At 31.8% G+C, this 18,448-nt stretch overlaps 2 protein-coding genes across 2 annotated transcripts; one reads left to right on the top strand and one right to left on the bottom strand.

The window, feature by feature from the left end:
• The first annotated feature begins 5,977 nt into the window (after positions 1–5,977).
• LOC122606830 (hexosyltransferase GAUT11) lies at positions 5,978–11,042 on the top strand. Its single transcript, XM_043779703.1, has 2 exons — positions 5,978–6,449; positions 9,385–11,042. The coding sequence occupies exons 1-2, from the start codon at positions 6,291–6,293 to the stop codon at positions 10,834–10,836; spliced, it is 1,611 nt and encodes a 536-aa protein (XP_043635638.1). The 5' UTR covers positions 5,978–6,290; the 3' UTR covers positions 10,837–11,042.
• A 1,143-nt stretch (positions 11,043–12,185) lies between these two features.
• On the bottom strand, positions 12,186–13,338 carry LOC122606832 (flavonol 3-sulfotransferase-like). Its single transcript, XM_043779704.1, has one exon. It carries the CDS (start codon positions 13,336–13,338, stop codon positions 12,307–12,309), a length of 1,032 nt encoding a protein of 343 aa, XP_043635639.1. The 3' UTR covers positions 12,186–12,306.
• Positions 13,339–18,448: the final 5,110 nt, after the last annotated feature.

Below are 18,448 nucleotides of genomic sequence, written 5' to 3'. Positions count from 1 at the left end.
GAAAAAAAAACACAATACTTTAGGTATGAAAGCTGCAATTTTTTGACTTGGAGACTAAAAGTGAAAAAATTGTCAAGTTGAGGTACCAAAAATGTAATTTTCTCTTATATTTGCATCAATAACATGCACTACTCGCCTCCGTAACCACTGTCGCCAATTGTCGTTGTATTACGCGGATACCCGTTTATATATTATAGAACATATGACATATGTCTTAAAAGTCTAATAGTTTTAAATATGTACATAATTTTTTCATATATATAATCATTTTGATTTATAAAAAATGTCAAAAATTACAGTTTTTAGACAAATTAAATTCGACGGACATCTTTATGTACTAGTGTAATTTTATCTTTAATTTGATTTATATCGAAATTTAACGTTCTTTAAAAATTTATCTATCACGCATTATGTAGGTACACCTATAGTTAACTCGTTAAACATACAAAGTTATATAAATCCAGTACAATCTTTCTAATACTAAGTTCTGTAATTCAGATCATTAGCTTCGAAACTTTGATGCAAATAATCACTTCAATTCAAGATCGTCCAAATCTATTTAATGGGAATTTAATAGAGTTTAAAGCATATATTGAAAGTCAACAAAATCTACATCTAAAGACCTTGCATGAACTTTAAAAGTCTAGTTAGCTAGCTAGATGTCAACAAAACTAAGTAAGTAAGTAACTGCTCAGTGCCGTTTTTTATGGGTTTTGAGCCCAATACCTTGACGGTGTATGGGGGAGGTTAAGATGTAGACAGACCTTACCTCTACCTAAGTAGAGAGGCTGCTTCCAGTTTCTACTTAAATGGTAGAAAAGGCCATACAACCTTTGCATGGTTGCATGGGTCAAGTTAAAAAATGTATGACCAATATCACAACTTAATGAATACAAAAGATAAAGAAGAAATATATGAAAATCAACTTCATATAAATATTGATTCAAGTTTACTCTTTTTTTGTCAACTTTAGTTAGATAAAAAGAGAAACAAAAAGTGTATAACCAATATCACAATTTAATCAATACGAAAGCTAAAGAAGAAAGATATGAAAATTAACTCCATATAAATATTGATTTCAAATTACCCTTTTTTTTCAAATTTAATTAAATAAAAAAAGAAAAAAAAGTGTAGAGTATATAATTTGAAAAATACATACCAATTCATCAACAACTATTATCTCGAACGTTTTGATTTTCTTCGGGTTATTCCACTCCGAAACAGTCCATACATGCACAACACGGAGTTGTAGATGATAGTTAACATGTGTTGGTTTATAAGATTTTTATTATTAAAGGTCGACCAATTTTTATTAAATAAATTTTTTAAAAAATAGAGAATTAATAAGAAGGGAGTATTAGGGGTGTCAAGTGTACCTCCAACCTCCTCTTTTAGTTATATTATAGATGAGAACCTCTGACCATTTTTAAAAAAAACTAAGGATCAAATCCATGCCTCTATCTCTATAAAAAAAAAAAATTGTGTTTTTTATAAAAACATGAATAGTTTCCTATCTTTAATACTCCCTCCGTCCCATAAAACTTGTCCACTTTTATATCTTCAAAATCAAACTTTACGAAGTTTGACCATAATTATTTTTATTTGTGTTATATATTAGTCGATAAAAGTTATCCCAATGAAACACACATCTAAAACACAATTAATTCATATAACTTTCATCAAATATTATATAACACAAACAAAAATATTAATGGTCAAAGTTTATAAAGTTTGATTTTGAAGATATAAAAGTGGACAAGTTTAGTGGGACATGGGAGTATATATAAAAACAAAAACTTAATTCTAAATTGAAAAAGTGTGAGTCATTGATTAAACTTTAACTTTTATTTTTCACCATTTGATTTTCTTGATAACATTATCATTGACCAAAGAATTGATTTTTTTTTAACGGCTAAACATACCAAAGAATTGATCTATAACATTTTTATCCTCATACTTTACTTTCATACAAATAACTCGTTTAAATTGATTTATTTTAATTTAGAAAATAGCTTGATAAAATACCACTCAATAACTTTATTAACCAAGTTTTTATAATAATAGTATTTATTCTTTAATGTTATAGCTTTTAAATAAAAATATTTATTTATATAATATATATTATATATTCTTGCATATAAAGTTTTATATATTATATATTTGTATTTCTAACATCGTCTAACTGAGTATTTTATGAATTTCCATTTTAAATGAGTTGATAAACTAAATATGATATTTAAATTTTGATGATAAATTTACTATATGTCTGTTTGTTATAATCTACTTTTTACATTTTTTAGTGTTTAATTATAATAAATTATTATAATTTTATATTGTTACAAGAAATTTCAATTACATTGTCTTTTCATTAATAACATTATATTTCAATGAAACTACAAATCTTTTTCAAATATCTTTATATTTTATGATTTTTTGATGTGATTGTTTAATACATGGAATAAAATAACACTTTTGATACCTTTGATAAGAGTAAGGTTATGTTTACAACTTATTATGAATTATATATATAACACTTTATATTTCTTTAATATTTCATGTATATATTTTAGTTTTACGGTTGAAGATATTATTAACATTTTTCTTTAAAACAATGAATATGCTATTATAATTGTGGTTCAAATGTTTGTAAATACTTATTTAGATGTTAATAGTATTCATCTATTAAAATTTTTTTATTGTAAAAAAATGTACAAATCACGTGTGTTACGCGGGTAATAAGCTAGTTATGTATTATTTTACTACGTTTCAAGCTCATTTACAATTATTGAAAAGTAATAAGAGAACTACATAAATTGTTTAGAAACATGTATTACTGTGAAAGCTAGGGAACATGCATGTGAATATATTTAGTTAAATATAATTTTTCATGTTTTTAACAAAAAATGTATTCTTCATATAAACTTTTGTAACTTTTAACATGTGAATTAACTAAAAATACTTGTGGTCTAACATGTAATTTCAAAATCCTTATGGATATTATATATCTATACAATTTTGAACAAATAAACATACTAAGAAAAGTGAATAGTGATAAACTCACAAAATGCATTTGTTGTACTCGTATATAACAAGTACAAACAAGTTAATGCATGAAATGTGTATTTTAACTTTAAGACTAGTCCCAAAAAAAAAAAACAATTCCAATTACAATTATATCGGATTCCATTAATAACATATCAATCGTATCTGATAAATGTACTTTTTAGCGGAGAATATGCAAAATTAGTGATAATCTATTTCTGTTTTGTCACTTCTCTCAAACTGTTTGGCAAGTTCTGGCACAATGGTGCTAAAAAGTCCTTCATGCGATTTTGCTCGTTACTATTTGGTGTCCATGGAGAGCACGTAATGATTCAGTGTTTAAAGAATCTACCCACTCGGAAACCAAGGTCATTGAGGAAATTAAATCCTTCGGCTTCCTATAGGTTAAGCATAGGTCCAAAGATCCTAATATAGCTTGGTTAGGTAGAAGAGGTCGAAATGTATTAATACTTTTGTAGTTATTTTTTTTTCATTTTATTATTTTCTTTATTTGTATACTGGTGTTTATGTATAGCCATTGGTTTTCAGCTTGGAATAATAAAATATTTAACTATTCGTTAAAAAAAAGAAAGTAAAAAAGGCCTTCAAGTTCTGACATACTATTATACGTGGATTAAGGTTGATTTCAATCTTAATCTTGACCCTTAGATTTAAATTAAATATAAAGATTCAAAAATGATTTTTAAATCTTTATTTTTTAATTTTAATCTAAAAGTTAATATTATTTCAACTTGAAAACAAATTTTAAAGATCTTCATTAAAACCTATTTAAAATGTTTTTGGGTGAACAATAATCACCCTTGATTGGTCAATTGAAAAAGATGTTTTAAAGTTTATATGTTATTTGAGCGGATTAAAACGAGTAAAAAATGATAGATCAAGTAGTTTTTGACATTATTTGCATATTTAATTTTTTAAAAGGGACGGAAGTTCGAAACCTCCTACCAATATTCTCTCTTTTTATTTTTGAAATCTCAAGACTCAAACCACCATTATTTTATTTTTAGATTATGTAGGATTCATTGTTTTAGAATTAAGTAGCATATATCCAATCATAAATGTGGCATTTTCATAATCAATTTATGAATGGTATCTATGGTACTTTGACATTTAAAATAGGAAACATCATATTTATCCTTATTAAACCTTAAAATAATATATTTACTTATTTAAATGTTTTAAGTACCCAATTTAAATCTTTAAACTCTCAAATTTATCCACTTAAACAACTTAATCTCATATATACACATTTTAAACCTAATAATTATCATATTTATCCGAATAACAAAAATTATTATAACTTTATAGCTGCTAATAACTATACAAATTTATTACCTTATGATATAATACCAATTTTTTTTAAAAAAGTAATCTCCTTGTTTTATTTTATTTCATGAAGTTATTAACTCAATTCTCTGTCTTTTCCCACGAAGTTATTAACTTCTCTGTTTTTTTCATTTACTTTACTAACCGACTCATAACTTACAAATATACAACTTAACTTGAGTTTGATATTAATGCATTTAAATCAATGTGTAACGGGGTGAAAATTCCTTCTAAAAGTTTCTCTTGTATATTGATGCATACATCTATTTGTATTCACTCTAAAATGCAGCTTACGAAGTCTCTTGGTGTCATGATTTGCTCATTAATTAAGTCTTAATGTTACCAATATTAATAAAAGTAAAAAATTAAGAAGAAGAAGATTTGTTTTATACGAGTATTTGTTAAGTCTTAAGATTACCAATATTTTTATTTATAAAATGGGTAAATACGAACGATTTAAGGTTTAGATTGGGTATATATGATATTAAGAGATTTAAGTGGATAAATACGTTATTTTCAGGTTTAGTAAGAATAAATATGATGTTCTCCCTTAAAAATAGGTATACTGATAATAATAATAATATGTTCAAACTTTTAAAATTCAAAATCTTTTTACTTAAGTTAGATAACTATTTGAAAAATTATAGTTTAAATTGGTAATTTATTGTTTATCAATATTTAAAAATTAGCTATTTGTGTGTGTGATATTCTGTATTATATTATGTTTGTATAGTAAGTATAATAATAATAATTTGGAAAATAATTTTTATTTTTTAGTTAGACAATTTAATCTATTCCTATTCTTTAATTATACGCATGTCTAGGATGAAATTCAGAATTCTAAAAAAATCTCTATTAATCTACTCAAAAAATGAGAAAGTGACACTCAAACACATGTAGATTCTCTCAAATTCAAAAACCTTACCAAAAGGTCACCAATCCCATTGATTGGAAAATAAACACTTAACCAAACATACTTATAAAACATGATATATGCATTTTCCTTTAACTTAGATCATGTTATATTGAGATAAATGGTGTATTTTTCTTTTTCTAACTTACACTACAAAACTTATTAATTAATCATTTTAAATTATGCTTAAGTTTGATGGTAACTATTGATATAGTCGGATTCGAGTTTGTACCGTAGTTATCCCTGGCCAAAGGCCGGGTATAAAGCCAGTTATAATTAGAATAATTTTGACCTTGAACATTAGCTCAATGGTTGAAAGCTTATCCCTTCGTTTAATAAGTCTTGTGTTCAAGCCTTGGTGAGGTCCTTTTGTGAGGTTTGTCTTGGGTATACTCAGGTTCAAGTCTGAGAAGACAGAGTCTACCCTATTAATCGTCGTGCCTTCGAACGGATTAAAATAAACATTTTTATTTCGAAAAAGCTTTATAGCGCACACCCAGTTGAGACAATGGATTCTAAACATTCTGTTATTGAATCATGACACCAAATTTTAAGTAAAATTCGCTTTTAAAAAAAGATAATTAGGATAACCTTGACCAAGTTTCCATCAAGTTTCACTTGTTCGAAAATCGAAACACATATAATTCACATGTTACCTCCATATGTTTTACTCTCATTTTTCTTGCATCTCTTTCTTTCCATCTACATCTATCATAACGAACAAAAACGAAAACAAGTCTACACACTCTGCCACCACTCCTACATTCCTCTTCATTTCCCCCCAAACCGACAATCTTTTCTTCTTCATCACCACCTTAAAAAACACACACAAACACCTCAAGAATCACTAAATTAATCAAAATTAGCATCACCCATATCATTTAATCATCAATTCCTTGATGGGTTTTCAATAAAGACTCAAACTTTATCATTAAATAATCAAATATGATCCACTTTAGCTCTTATTGATTTGATTCTGATTGTAAATATGCGCCGGAAAGCCGCCGATTACCGCCGCCGTGTTCGACGGCCGCTGTCATTATGGATCTGGGTTTTTATTGGGTTCTTCTCTGTTGCTGGATTTATTCTTATTCTTCTTCAACATAATTATCATTATCATGATCCTATTGATCACCACCCTTTAATGGTAAGAATTATTACATACCCAAATATATATATAAAATTGTTAATTTCATGTTTTATTTGCTTAGTTTTAGTTATACTAATAAACTTGGGTATCAAGTAATAGCAAAGTTATGGATTCTTGGTGTTTTGTAGCTTATTTTAGGAATCTAGTTTACTATTTTTTTTTGTTTGGTTGATGTCTATATATGAAGTGTATAAAGTTGAACTTTTTAGAAGTAATTAGTTTAGATATTTAGGTATTAATAACGCGTATACTCGAGCTTAAACATAATTTCGAGTCGTCTGCTCACAAAAACACACGAAACCGGAGCCTTGTAATATTGGGAGCCTAAAACAATAGTTCTAACAACTTTAGGACGCCCCTGAGTGCATTTTTTAAGCTTTATTAAGCATAGACTGGATTTTTTTTACATAAATTTATTTGAAATGTTAATAGTATCGGGTATGGATCACATTTTTTTTATTGCCACGTTAGTATCACACACGGAACTCAAACATCTACTTTTGGTGGTATGGTTAGATAGCATGTTTTGGGACCCACTTATCACACCCATCTTCACATTCTCCTCTATACACGCCGGCTTCCCCCCTCTTTTCATGTTGTGAGATTAAGCCACCCAAAGGGGTGGCCTTCTTCTCCTACGTACAAGTGTACAATTAGTGGTCATGGGGTTATTCATATTCCCTCAATAGTGACTTTAACTTGTGATATACCCTTTTAAGATTTAAGCTTAATTGTTAGAACATAAACAATCAAAAGAAATATTTGCATTATTAGGTACATGTAAAAAGCATGAGTGCATGACACAAATCACACTTTGTTTTTATTGCATTCTCTTATGTAGTTATTAACATTTTGTTAATTGCCCCTATAAAAAAGGATTCCTTTAGCTACAAAAAGAGGTATATTAGTGGTAATTCTTCTTGTTTTGGTTAGTAAAATATTGAGTTACAAATGTAGTAGTTCTTAAAGTAGAAGATTGTTTTTGCTTACTGTTGATCGTTTACTTTTGGTGGGGTTTATTGGTTTTGATTGTTTTTGGAAACTATCTTTCTGGTCTTTGCTACTTGGTCTTCTACTCATCTTACTTTTGGAGATCTAAATTTTGCATTAGTATTTATGTTTGCTTTAATTTTTTCTTTTGATGTTGTATAACTGAAGGACTAATGATTGTTATTTTTATATGTTTGTAAATGTGTACAACAACAACACTACTCAATCCCTTTATGAGCGGGTATGGAGGAGGTGAGATGTAGATAGTCTTGCCTCTCCACAAAGGTATAGAGACTGCTTCTTCAAGGACCTCCGGCCAGTGTTTGTAAATGTGTGTATCTAGTAATTAGTAATTAGTAATTAGTGATGTTTAATGGTTTTTGTTTATCATTCCAAACTGGGTTGAACATGTTTGAATATAGCGAAGTTCTGTACTTTTATCGAGTGTCTACTTATCTAGAAGACCATTGAAATAGATAGGCTCATGTGCAGTTTTAGATAGTGACTTTAACTAGTGATATGCCTTTTAAATTTCAGAACTTCCTTGTTAGAGCATATATAATAGTAAAACGCAAATAATTAACTTTACATTCTTTGGTAAAACTACTTAAAGTTGACATCGTTTTAGTTCACTTAAAAGGTAGGACACAAATCGATCTAGTTATTATTGCATGACCCTAGATGGTTTCTGTGACATTTTTTTGTTCCAATCATGGAAACGTATTCTTTTTGGCTCAAGCTATGTTATAATGGTTTGCGTTACAACACTTGTAAAACTCTAGAAGGATGTCTCTGCTAGGTTTTGGTGGGGCTAATTGGTCTTGCTTGTTTATGGAAACTGTTCTTCGATTTGTACTACCTGACTTTTAGTTTTCAGTGTTAAATTCTAAGAAACTAATTAGTAGTGTTTTGTTTTCTCATTCTGATACAGGTATAACATGATTGATTTTAAATTGAGTTCTATACCTTTAATTAAAAAAATCAACGTGCTCTGATGTGAGGAATCAAACCTAGCACCAACATAAACTTGTTTTTCCATCATTACTCATTTACTCCGGGACCCTTAAGTTATTCAAAAAGAAGTTAACATCTACTTCAGCTAAGCCTTTTCTGCTACAAACATTGTTTGAACATTTTTAAGTTTTACTTTGGAACAAGTTTGTAGTTACTAACTTAGGATGCAACACACTTATCCGGATATATGTTAGCATTTATTTCTCGAGACATTGATGGTTCTTTTCCATTACTATTGAATATCATATAATGCTTCATGGACTTGACCAAGATTTTAGATAGTTCAGAAGATAGTTTGTTTTCTCTTTTTTCTACCTAATTATTTAAATAATCGAATAACCATATAATCATATTGTTGGTGTACTACCAAGTTCACACGCATTACAAGAAACTTGCCAAGCTATGTAATTGCCGTGCCTTTGTATCTGGTTTCCTGTAAATATTTTTCAGGGCTAGGTATCTAATTTTGACGTAGATGACATGCATTATATGATACACATATTTAGATGGCAATTTCGACCCATTTGCTTATTAAATGGTCATTTTTTTAAATATATATATTTTTTTTGTCTCTGACAGATGCAATGCACAAAAACAAAACTTTATTTAGAAAGAAAACTGGTTGAAACTTGCCCAAAGAGTACTTTAAATGTGTTCGTCCTTATAAATGGTTCAATTTCAAAAGTTACATGAAAAATAATATAGTATTTGAAATAAATTTATGTAATTGATTATCAGAATATGGGACTAAGAAATCAAACGATCTGACTCCATTCTATTTGCACAGCAATTAGCTTTATTTTTCTGACCTCGTTTCAACGCATTTCCTAACTAGCCTACATTGCCATGTCTACTACTGAATTAGTTGACTCTTTAGTTTTTCGAGATCTCAATTCGACTAATCACTTTTTAATTTAAATATGTTCAGGAGAGAAACGTAAGAAGCGTACAGGTTAATCGCAACAAGCTGAATCTAACAATGGAAATAGCTAGCGCCAATTCATATGCCAGACAACTACTTGAACAAATGGCGCTGGCAAAAGCCTATGTAGTCATTGCAAAAGAACACAATAACCTTAATCTTGCTTGGAAACTAAGCTCAAAGATAAGATATTGTCAGTTATTGCTCTCAAAAGCTGCTATGAGGGGGGACACAATGACACAAAAAGAAGCCGAACCACTCATTAGTAGCTTAGCGTCTCTCATTTACAAATCCCAAGATGCGCATTATGATGTAGCAACTACGATTATGACCATGAAGTCTCACATTCAGGCTCTTGAAGAACGTGCCAATGCAGCCACAGTTCAAAGTGTGTTTTTTGGAAATTTAGCAGCCGAATCGCTCCCCAAGGATCTTCATTGTGTAAGTGTTAAACTTTTGGCTGATTGGTTTACAAAGAAGACGATTCCGGTCTTTGCAGAAGAGAATAACAATTCTCCAAGATTGTTGGACAACAGTCTTTACCATTTTTGCTTGTTTTCCGATAATTTGTTGGCAGTTTCTGCTGTGATTAACTCTACCGTTTCAAATGCTGACCATCCCAAACAACTTGTGTTTCACATAGTCACGAATGGAGCCAATTATGCCGCCATGCAAGCATGGTTTGTTACTAATGACTTTAAAGAGTCAATGATTCAGGTTCAAAAAGTCGAAGATTTTACTTGGTTGAATGCTTCTTACTCTCCCGTTGTTCGACAGTTACAAAAAGTCGACTTTCTAGGATACTCATTTGAAGAGTCTAAAGATGTAAATGCGCCGACAACCTCAAACCAAAAGTATGGATCTTTATTAAACTATCTTCGGTTCTACATCCCCGAGATCTACCCTCATCTTGAGAAGGTTGTGTTTCTTGATGATGATGTCATTGTTCAGAAAGATTTAACACCTCTTTTCTTATTAGATCTTCATGGTAATGTTAATGGAGCTGTTGAAACGTGCCTTGAAGCTTTTCACCGACTATATAAATATCTTAACTTCTCGAACCCGGTGTTGAGTTCCAAGATTGACCCTCAGGGTTGTGGGTGGGCTTTTGGGTTAAATGTCTTTGATTTGGTGGCTTGGAGAAATGCTAACTTGACAGGCATGTATCATTATTGGGAAGAACAGAATGCGGATGGGAACCTATGGAAATTAGGGACTCTGCCAGCCGGACTTTTAACCTTTTATGGACGCACCGAGCCACTGGACCGAAGATGGCATGTGTTGGGACTCGGATATGACATTAATATTGATAGCAGGCTCATAGAGAGTGCAGCTGTGGTTCATTTTAACGGGAATATGAAGCCATGGCTAAAGTTTGGGATTGGAAGGTATAAGCCTTTGTGGCATAGGTATGTGAACAGAACTCATCCCTATCTTGTTGACTGTGTTACAACTTGAAAGGCCAGTGTAGTTAACAGAACTCATCCCTATCTTGTTCACAGCATTATTGCTATTGGGTCATTGTATCTTTTTGATTTTGTTGTACCGCTTCATTCTTTTTGGTAAAAAGAGGTTAGTTTGTTTTTTGTTTGTTTAATTGGGTTAGCCAGATATACAGTTACGTCGAATTTTCACAAATCTCACAATATTATTTTCATTTAATACCTTCAACTTTTCCAATAGTTTATATACGTGTCATTTTATTTTTGTATTTTTGACATTTACATATCTAACAATATAGAAGTGTACCAGGTTAATCTAAAGTAACTAAGTAACACCTAATGCCATTTTTCGTGAGTTTTAGGTCCCAATACCCTCTTCCAATAGTTGAGGCTGCTTTAAGGCTTTATCCAAGGTATAAAATGACCTTTAGCAAGGATCAAATCCTTGACCTTTGTTTCCAGAGGCAAGGGCTCTAAACCTCTTGATCCAACCTAGTTGGTTGAGACGTACCTAGTTAATCTGTAATAAGAATTTTGGATGAGCAAGTCTTTTTTTTTTTTTTTGGTTTTATTTTAAGTGTATCCCTGCAATTTGCAGTAATGAATGATTTTTCTAAAAAGTTTAAATTGTAGTTCATATAAACTATTGAAAAAGTTAAAAGTGTTAGAATGAAAATAAAATGGTGATATTTGTGAAAATTCGATGTATCCGTACGTCGACTAACCCCTTTTTACAAAAAATAAAATAAAATAAACTAACCTATTTTTACTAATAGAAAATGAAAAATAACCCATTTTTGATCAATGTAAATTCTATTTTTATAGTGGTGATTAAGTATTGTTTACTGCCTGACTATATGGAGCATTGTTCCAGGTTTGTTACTTTGGTTGATATCATTCCGTCAATGTTTGTCTGTGTTCTTTTGTTTGTCTTGCTGACCATTTGGTATTGGAATTTTGAGTTTGCATTTGAGAATACATGTTTAACCATTACTGTCCGTTGTTTGGTTTTGGTATCGATCTTTAGACTACGTATAATTGGTTTTGTTTTGTTTTGTGATTCTTTTGGAGAATGCTGAACAATGATGTCAAAATTTTTTGTATTGGACCATTAAAAGTTAGAGGATGGGGTATCTCTGCGCTAGGCATCACACACCACCAACGGTGTATGTCGTCACCATTGCCACCCGTTGATCACTATATTCTGGGCATTTAGAGACAGTAATTGAGATTATCTAGTCTTGGCTTGATCAATTTATGAGAAGTACACAGAGTTCTAATCCATTTGTAAGGTATGCTTCATCTCCTTTTTAGTATCAAAAACTTTAAAGAAAAGTTGATAGTGTAACATAAAATCAGGGATGCTTGAATATTTTAGTAATTTAGTTCCAACGATAGAAACAGATGTTAGACAACAATCACAACAGCAATAGTAGTACCTAATCCCCATAGAGGCTAGATCTATGGATAGTCTTTAATCTGGAAGTTAATCAACACGAGAAGTGCCGATACTCTCAAACTCACCGAGGATCAAACCGGAATCCCTCAACTTCTCCTCAGTAATTCGATCAATACACTCTGCCATCTTCTCGTCCAAGTAGTTTTTCCAATCTCCAATCTCGCCTTTCCTGAAGAAATCTTTCTTTTCCACTTCAACTAGCTTACCCAGTATATCCACACCACTCTTGTTTACCTCCAGGCCACTCAAGTTATCAAAGCTACATAAATCCACAATCTTTTGAACCACCCCTTTCTCTTCTTCATCCACTGTGAACGGCTTTCCCATAAACGCAGCTAACTTTCTTAGTTCCATTACTGGCTGCTTTTTCAACTCCTCATACTTCAAGAACAGAATCATATCTGGGGACCCGAAACTTGCTCTCCAATATGACAAAACATGATCCCAGAAAGGTCCATAATCTGTCACCCCTTGACTGAATAGCTCAAAAGCTTCATCTAATGTGATAGGATTCAGATCTTTTGATCTTATTTTGCATGCAAAATGCCACAATGAAATTAATACATCTTTTGGATCTCTGCACACGTATACAATCTTGCACGACACGGTAAATGATTCTAAAAGTCTGTGAGGGTAGTGAGTGTGAAAGAGTCGAGGTTGACGGACGTTGGTGAAATCAGTAACTGGATAGCATTCGCTATCGAGGTAGGGGAAGGTGCTTTGTGGACTGTTTTTAAGCAAATGATGGTTGGAAAAAGTGTATTGATCGCGGTTAAGTGTGGAGAACATGAGTGCTTTGAGCCAGGTTGTGCCAGACTTCATGAATGATGCTAAGAAGATATCAGACGGTTGAGATTTGAAGTACTCGTTGAGAAGCAAGAAGTTTTTGAGAATGTAAGAGTTCAACCAGACACCATTGTAGTTGTATAGGTGTTCTACCATCCATCCATTCCCTTTTGGGAGTGTTTCTATCAAGTGTGTGTGATCTTGGCAGATCTTGTTGATCCTTGTATCATTTTTTGACTCCATTGTTATTGGAAGAGATTGAGGAGTTGACATGATGCAGAAAATGAAAAACAAATGAAGTTGATGATCAATGTTAGTTCTTATTTGGAATATATATTAGAAGGAAAATGATAAATTCTAGCTAGTATATTAGAATGATTTTATTGTCAGGTGATTATTAGAATGATTTTTAAGAGAATTATTATAAAAAAGAATTTTAACGGAGTTGTCATTCTAATCTAGATCTAATACTATGCATGAACTCGGGACTTTCGAATAATCTCCAATTAATCCACACTAATAAAGGTGAGATAGATCCATATTACAAACGTGTGTAACAATACATGGACGCATACTTTGAAAAACTTAGAGAAGGAACCTATAACCTTTCATAACGTAGGCAAAGAAATCATTACAACAGACATCGATCTATCGATAACCACATATCTATAATGATACTTTACTATTTGGACACTCTTTTTGATTAAACACATCAGCTAAACACAATTATCCAAGCATAGCATGTACGTTTTGAAATAAGTTATCTGCTGATTATGCAAAGTCAAATGACTCCAGCGTATAGAAACATAGTAATGTATTTGTATTAGTGTAGTAGGTTGTGATCATTTGAAAACTAAAATTTTCATGAAAATCAGAAAACTGGTCAAAACACAATGTGATATGAATTTAACACAATGTGTTTTTTATTTTTTTTTAGAAAACACATTGTGTGAAGTTTATATATCACAGTTTGAACAATTTTCTGATTTTCACTCGCTATAAAAAATACATTGTGATTTATTACTCAACACAATGTGTTTTTAGATTACGCAATTAAACACATTGTGCTTTTAAAAAACACAATTAAAACACATTGTGTTACATTCAGATCAAAGTATTTTTTAGCCGGTTTTTTAGTTTTCACATACATTTTTGTTTTTAAATGAATATTTCACTTAGTATACTATATAAAAAGGAATAAATTCGTGAAATACCAAAAAATATTTGGTTATATTATCGCAACTACATATAGTATCAAAATTACCAATAGAGTAAACAATCTTTCAATTTTTTTTTTAAAACTAACGATGTGTAACCCGGACCCCGGTTATACTATTCAAACCCGGAGATGAAATCCTAGAAAGTGAAACAGAGGAATCAAATGAAAAAAGTTATAAAAAAAAAACTTTGAAGGTAAAAACGACACGTCTTTAAAAAGTATAGTTCTTTTTCCGATTTATTTTAAACGTCATAAAAACCGGCAACATCGTATAGAATTGTGGTGCACACCCCGAGTTCCAATCCTGATATAGCCTTAAAGTGTTCGCTCACCCATGTTTTTGATGAATATAACGTTACAAAGGCCTTTTACTATACGATCAAACAATCCTGTTTAATTATATGTTGATAAAAAAAACTAAACTATGCGGTAAATCCTACCTGACAACCCTTTTTACTCATCCTTAACAATATTTGCATAATATGTTATATTGTATTCCCTTCATCCCATTTTAATTGTCCTATTTTGACTAGTCAAGTCTTTTTCTTTCGAATTTAACCGTAAATATCTTTGTTTGTTTTATATATTAGTTGATAAAAGTATATCAATGAAAAGTACATTTAAAACTCAATCAATTCATATATGTTATATCAAATATTATATAACGCAAACAAAATTTTTTATGGTCAAAGTTGGAAGAAAAAGTCTCAAAAAGTCAAAATATGAAACTTAATTTAGGACAGAATAGACTCTCCAAAGTAAATGATTCGGTGGTGAGCTCTTCTCAATCGACTTTCATAAAGGGCCGGAATATTCTGGATGGACCTTTAATTCTCAATGAGATTTTAGATTGGTACAAAAAGAAGAAGAAGAAATTTCTGTTCGTGAAATTAGATATTTCTAAAGCCTATGACTCTATTAATTGGGATTATCTGTTGACTATTATGAATTTTATGGGGTTTGGGAGGTGATGGATCAGTTGGATTTCTTTCTGTCTGTACTCTGCTCGCTCGTCCATACTTGTTAATGGAAGTCCTACATCAGAGTTCAATCTTGAGAAGGGTCTTAGACAAGGAGACCCGATGGCTCCGTTTCTTTTTATTCTTGCTGTGAAAGGGTTTCATGTCGCTGTGGAAGACATTAAATCTTTGGGATTGATCTATGGTTTAAAGGTCGGTAGCCTTTCCCTTTCTCATTTTTTTTTGCTGATGACATTTTGTTTATGGCAGAATGTTCAGAAGAGAATGTTATTAACATAAAATCAGCTTTCATCTGCTTCGACCTGCTTCGACCTTGCTTCTGGTCTTAGACTAAATTTACAAAAATCTAGAATTTACGGGGTTGGAGTCAACGGGGCTGAATTAGACAACTTTGCTAGACTTATGGTTTGTAGTCGTGGCTCCCTATTGGTGCTAATATGAAAAGATCTGAATCTTGGTCTCCCATAATAGATAAGTTCAAAAAGAAATTATCGAAATGGAAGGCTAATATGCTTTCTATTTTTGGTCATGCCATTTTGTGCTCCTCGGTCCTGGATGCTTTGGGGACATTATTATTTGTCATTATTTCTCCTTCCTATTACCTTTAGAAAGAAGCTTGAGTTCATGCATGCCAACTTTTTTTTTTTTTTTTTTGGGGGACTGGGGGACCGAAGATTTTAAAAGAATGCATTGGATTAAGTTGGACGTCATTCTTGAAAATAAGGCTCATGGCGAACTTGGGGTTGGCTCTTTAGACGCCTTAAATCAGGGCTTACTTTTCTAACCCTCATGCACTTTGGGTTTCGGTTATTAAAAACATTCACAACCCAATTTCTTTTTCGGAATGGGAGAAGCCTGGTTTTACCAACGTTGTGTCAAAAGATTAAACTGAAAACTAAATTTTATTGATGATTTTGTATTGATGATCACATGATTTTTGATTACAACTTATGCCTCTATTTATACTATGGAATTGATATGCAAATAAAGAAACAAAATCACAGCCTTGATATGAAACTTGGAGCCAAAGTTGAGATCTTCTAATTTTGGATATGATGATTTGAGCTAATCCAAAACTTAATTCTAACACTCCTCTCAAGTGGAATAGTGGGATCACCAAAATTCAACTTGCCTAGGCATTTACGGAATATAATTGACCCCACCGCCTTAGTAAGAAGATCAGCAAGTTGATCTTCTAACTTAACAAATGGCAATTTAATGGTTTCATCTTCAAGTTTTTCTTTGATAAAATGTCGATCAATTTCAACATGCTTAGTCCTGTCATGTTGTACTGGATTTTTTGAAATTTGTATGGCTGATTCATTGTCACTCACAATCTGGATAGTTTCTTTGGGAGCAAATCTTAATTCTGTCATGAGCTTCTTTAACCACAATGCTTCTGCTATGCCTTTAGATATACCCCGTAACTCAGCTTCAGCACTTGACAAGTAGACAACCTTTTGCTTCTTACTTTTCCATGTGACGAGATTCCCTCCAATCAAAGAGAAATATCCTGATGTTGATCTTCTGTTTCCTTTGTCTCCGGCCAAATCAGCATCGATATATATCTGAATTTGAAGATGACCATTTGCTTTAAACAAAACTCCATGACCAATAGTTCCGTTAAGGTATCTGATGATTCTTAGAACTGCATCCATGTGCTCTTCTTGAGGTTGGTGCATGAATTGACTTACTACTCCAACCGCATATGCTATATCTGGACGAGTATGAGCGAGGTAAATCAGCTTTCCCACCATTCGTTGGTACCTGTTTTTATCAGCAAGTTTTCCATCTAACTTCATAAACAATTTTTGATTGACAACCGTGGGTGTGTTTGTCGGTTTACAATCAATCATTCCTGTTTCTGTCAAAAAATCCAGTATATATTTCTTCTGACAGATGAATATTCCTTGCTGTGACCTTAATACTTCAATCCCAAGAAAATATCTCAGATTTCCCAAGTCCTTCATTTCAAATTCTGCACAAACTTTCTTTAACTTCTTGATTTCATTTTCATCATTTCCAGTGATAATCATGTCATCCACATAGATTATAAAACATGTTATATGATTTCCTTTATGAATGAGAAACAAAGTATGATCAACATTACTCTGTTTGTATCCATACTTTTTCATTGCAACTGTGAACCTGCCAAACCATGCCCTTGGAGACTGCTTTAGTCCATACAACGATTTTTTCAACTTACAAACTTCTCCATCTTTGAAATTCTGAGAAAAACCTGGCGGTGGATCCATATATACTTCTACCTTTAATTCTCCATGTAAGAAAGCATTTTTGACATCAAACTGATGAAGAGGCCATCCTTGATTTGCTGCTACTGTAAATAAAACCCTTATTGTATCTAAGTTTGCAACTGGAGAAAAGGTTTCAGAGTAATCAATTCCATATGTCTGAGTGTACCCCTTGGCAACTAATCGACCTTTATATCTTTCAACTTTCTCATCTAGTCTGTATTTAATGGTATAGATCCACCGGCATCCGACCGGTTCCTTTCTTTGAGATAGTATGCATTTTTCCCATGTTTCATTCTTTTCCAGTGCTTCCATTTCAACTTCCATAGCATCCTATCATTTAGTAATTTTCAATGCATGCTCTGTATTTGATGGAATATCTTCTGAATATAATTTTGCTGAAAATGTCTTTGCTTCTTTAGACAAATATCCTTCTGCTATGTTAGCCATTGGATACTTTGAGCTTTTGGGAACTCTTTCTGGAAAGTATCGTTTTGCGGGTATTCCTCAAGTTGACCTGGGTGGCAAAACATACTTTCCTGGAATGGTATTTCCTTATCCTACATTTTCCTGTACATTAATGTCTATAGGACCTAGCATATTTTGATCATCAACATTTTCGGAAACCAAAGAAAAATCAGGAGAATCAACAGAATTACTTACCTCAGATATCAGGCTCGGGTTTGTATTGTCGTTAGCACTTTGTAGAGAGGACTGTACTTGTTGACGTATACTATAACCAACTCAGTGTGTCACTTTGATCCTCCCCCTGACCACTGACTTGTGAAGAGTAGAAATATTTGGTTTCTATAAAATCACAATTCATGCGACGAGTTGTTGGATTATAACACCTATACCCTTTTTGGTTTACTCCATACCCCAAGAAAACACACTTTTCAACACACTGATCAAGTTTATCACGATATGACTTA

Source organism: Erigeron canadensis, chromosome 7 (genome assembly GCF_010389155.1).
Source record: "Erigeron canadensis isolate Cc75 chromosome 7, C_canadensis_v1, whole genome shotgun sequence".
NCBI classification, from domain to species: domain Eukaryota; kingdom Viridiplantae; phylum Streptophyta; class Magnoliopsida; order Asterales; family Asteraceae; genus Erigeron; species Erigeron canadensis.
The sequence above is the reverse complement of the archived record's forward strand: the minus strand, read 5'-3'. Positions and strand labels throughout refer to the sequence as shown.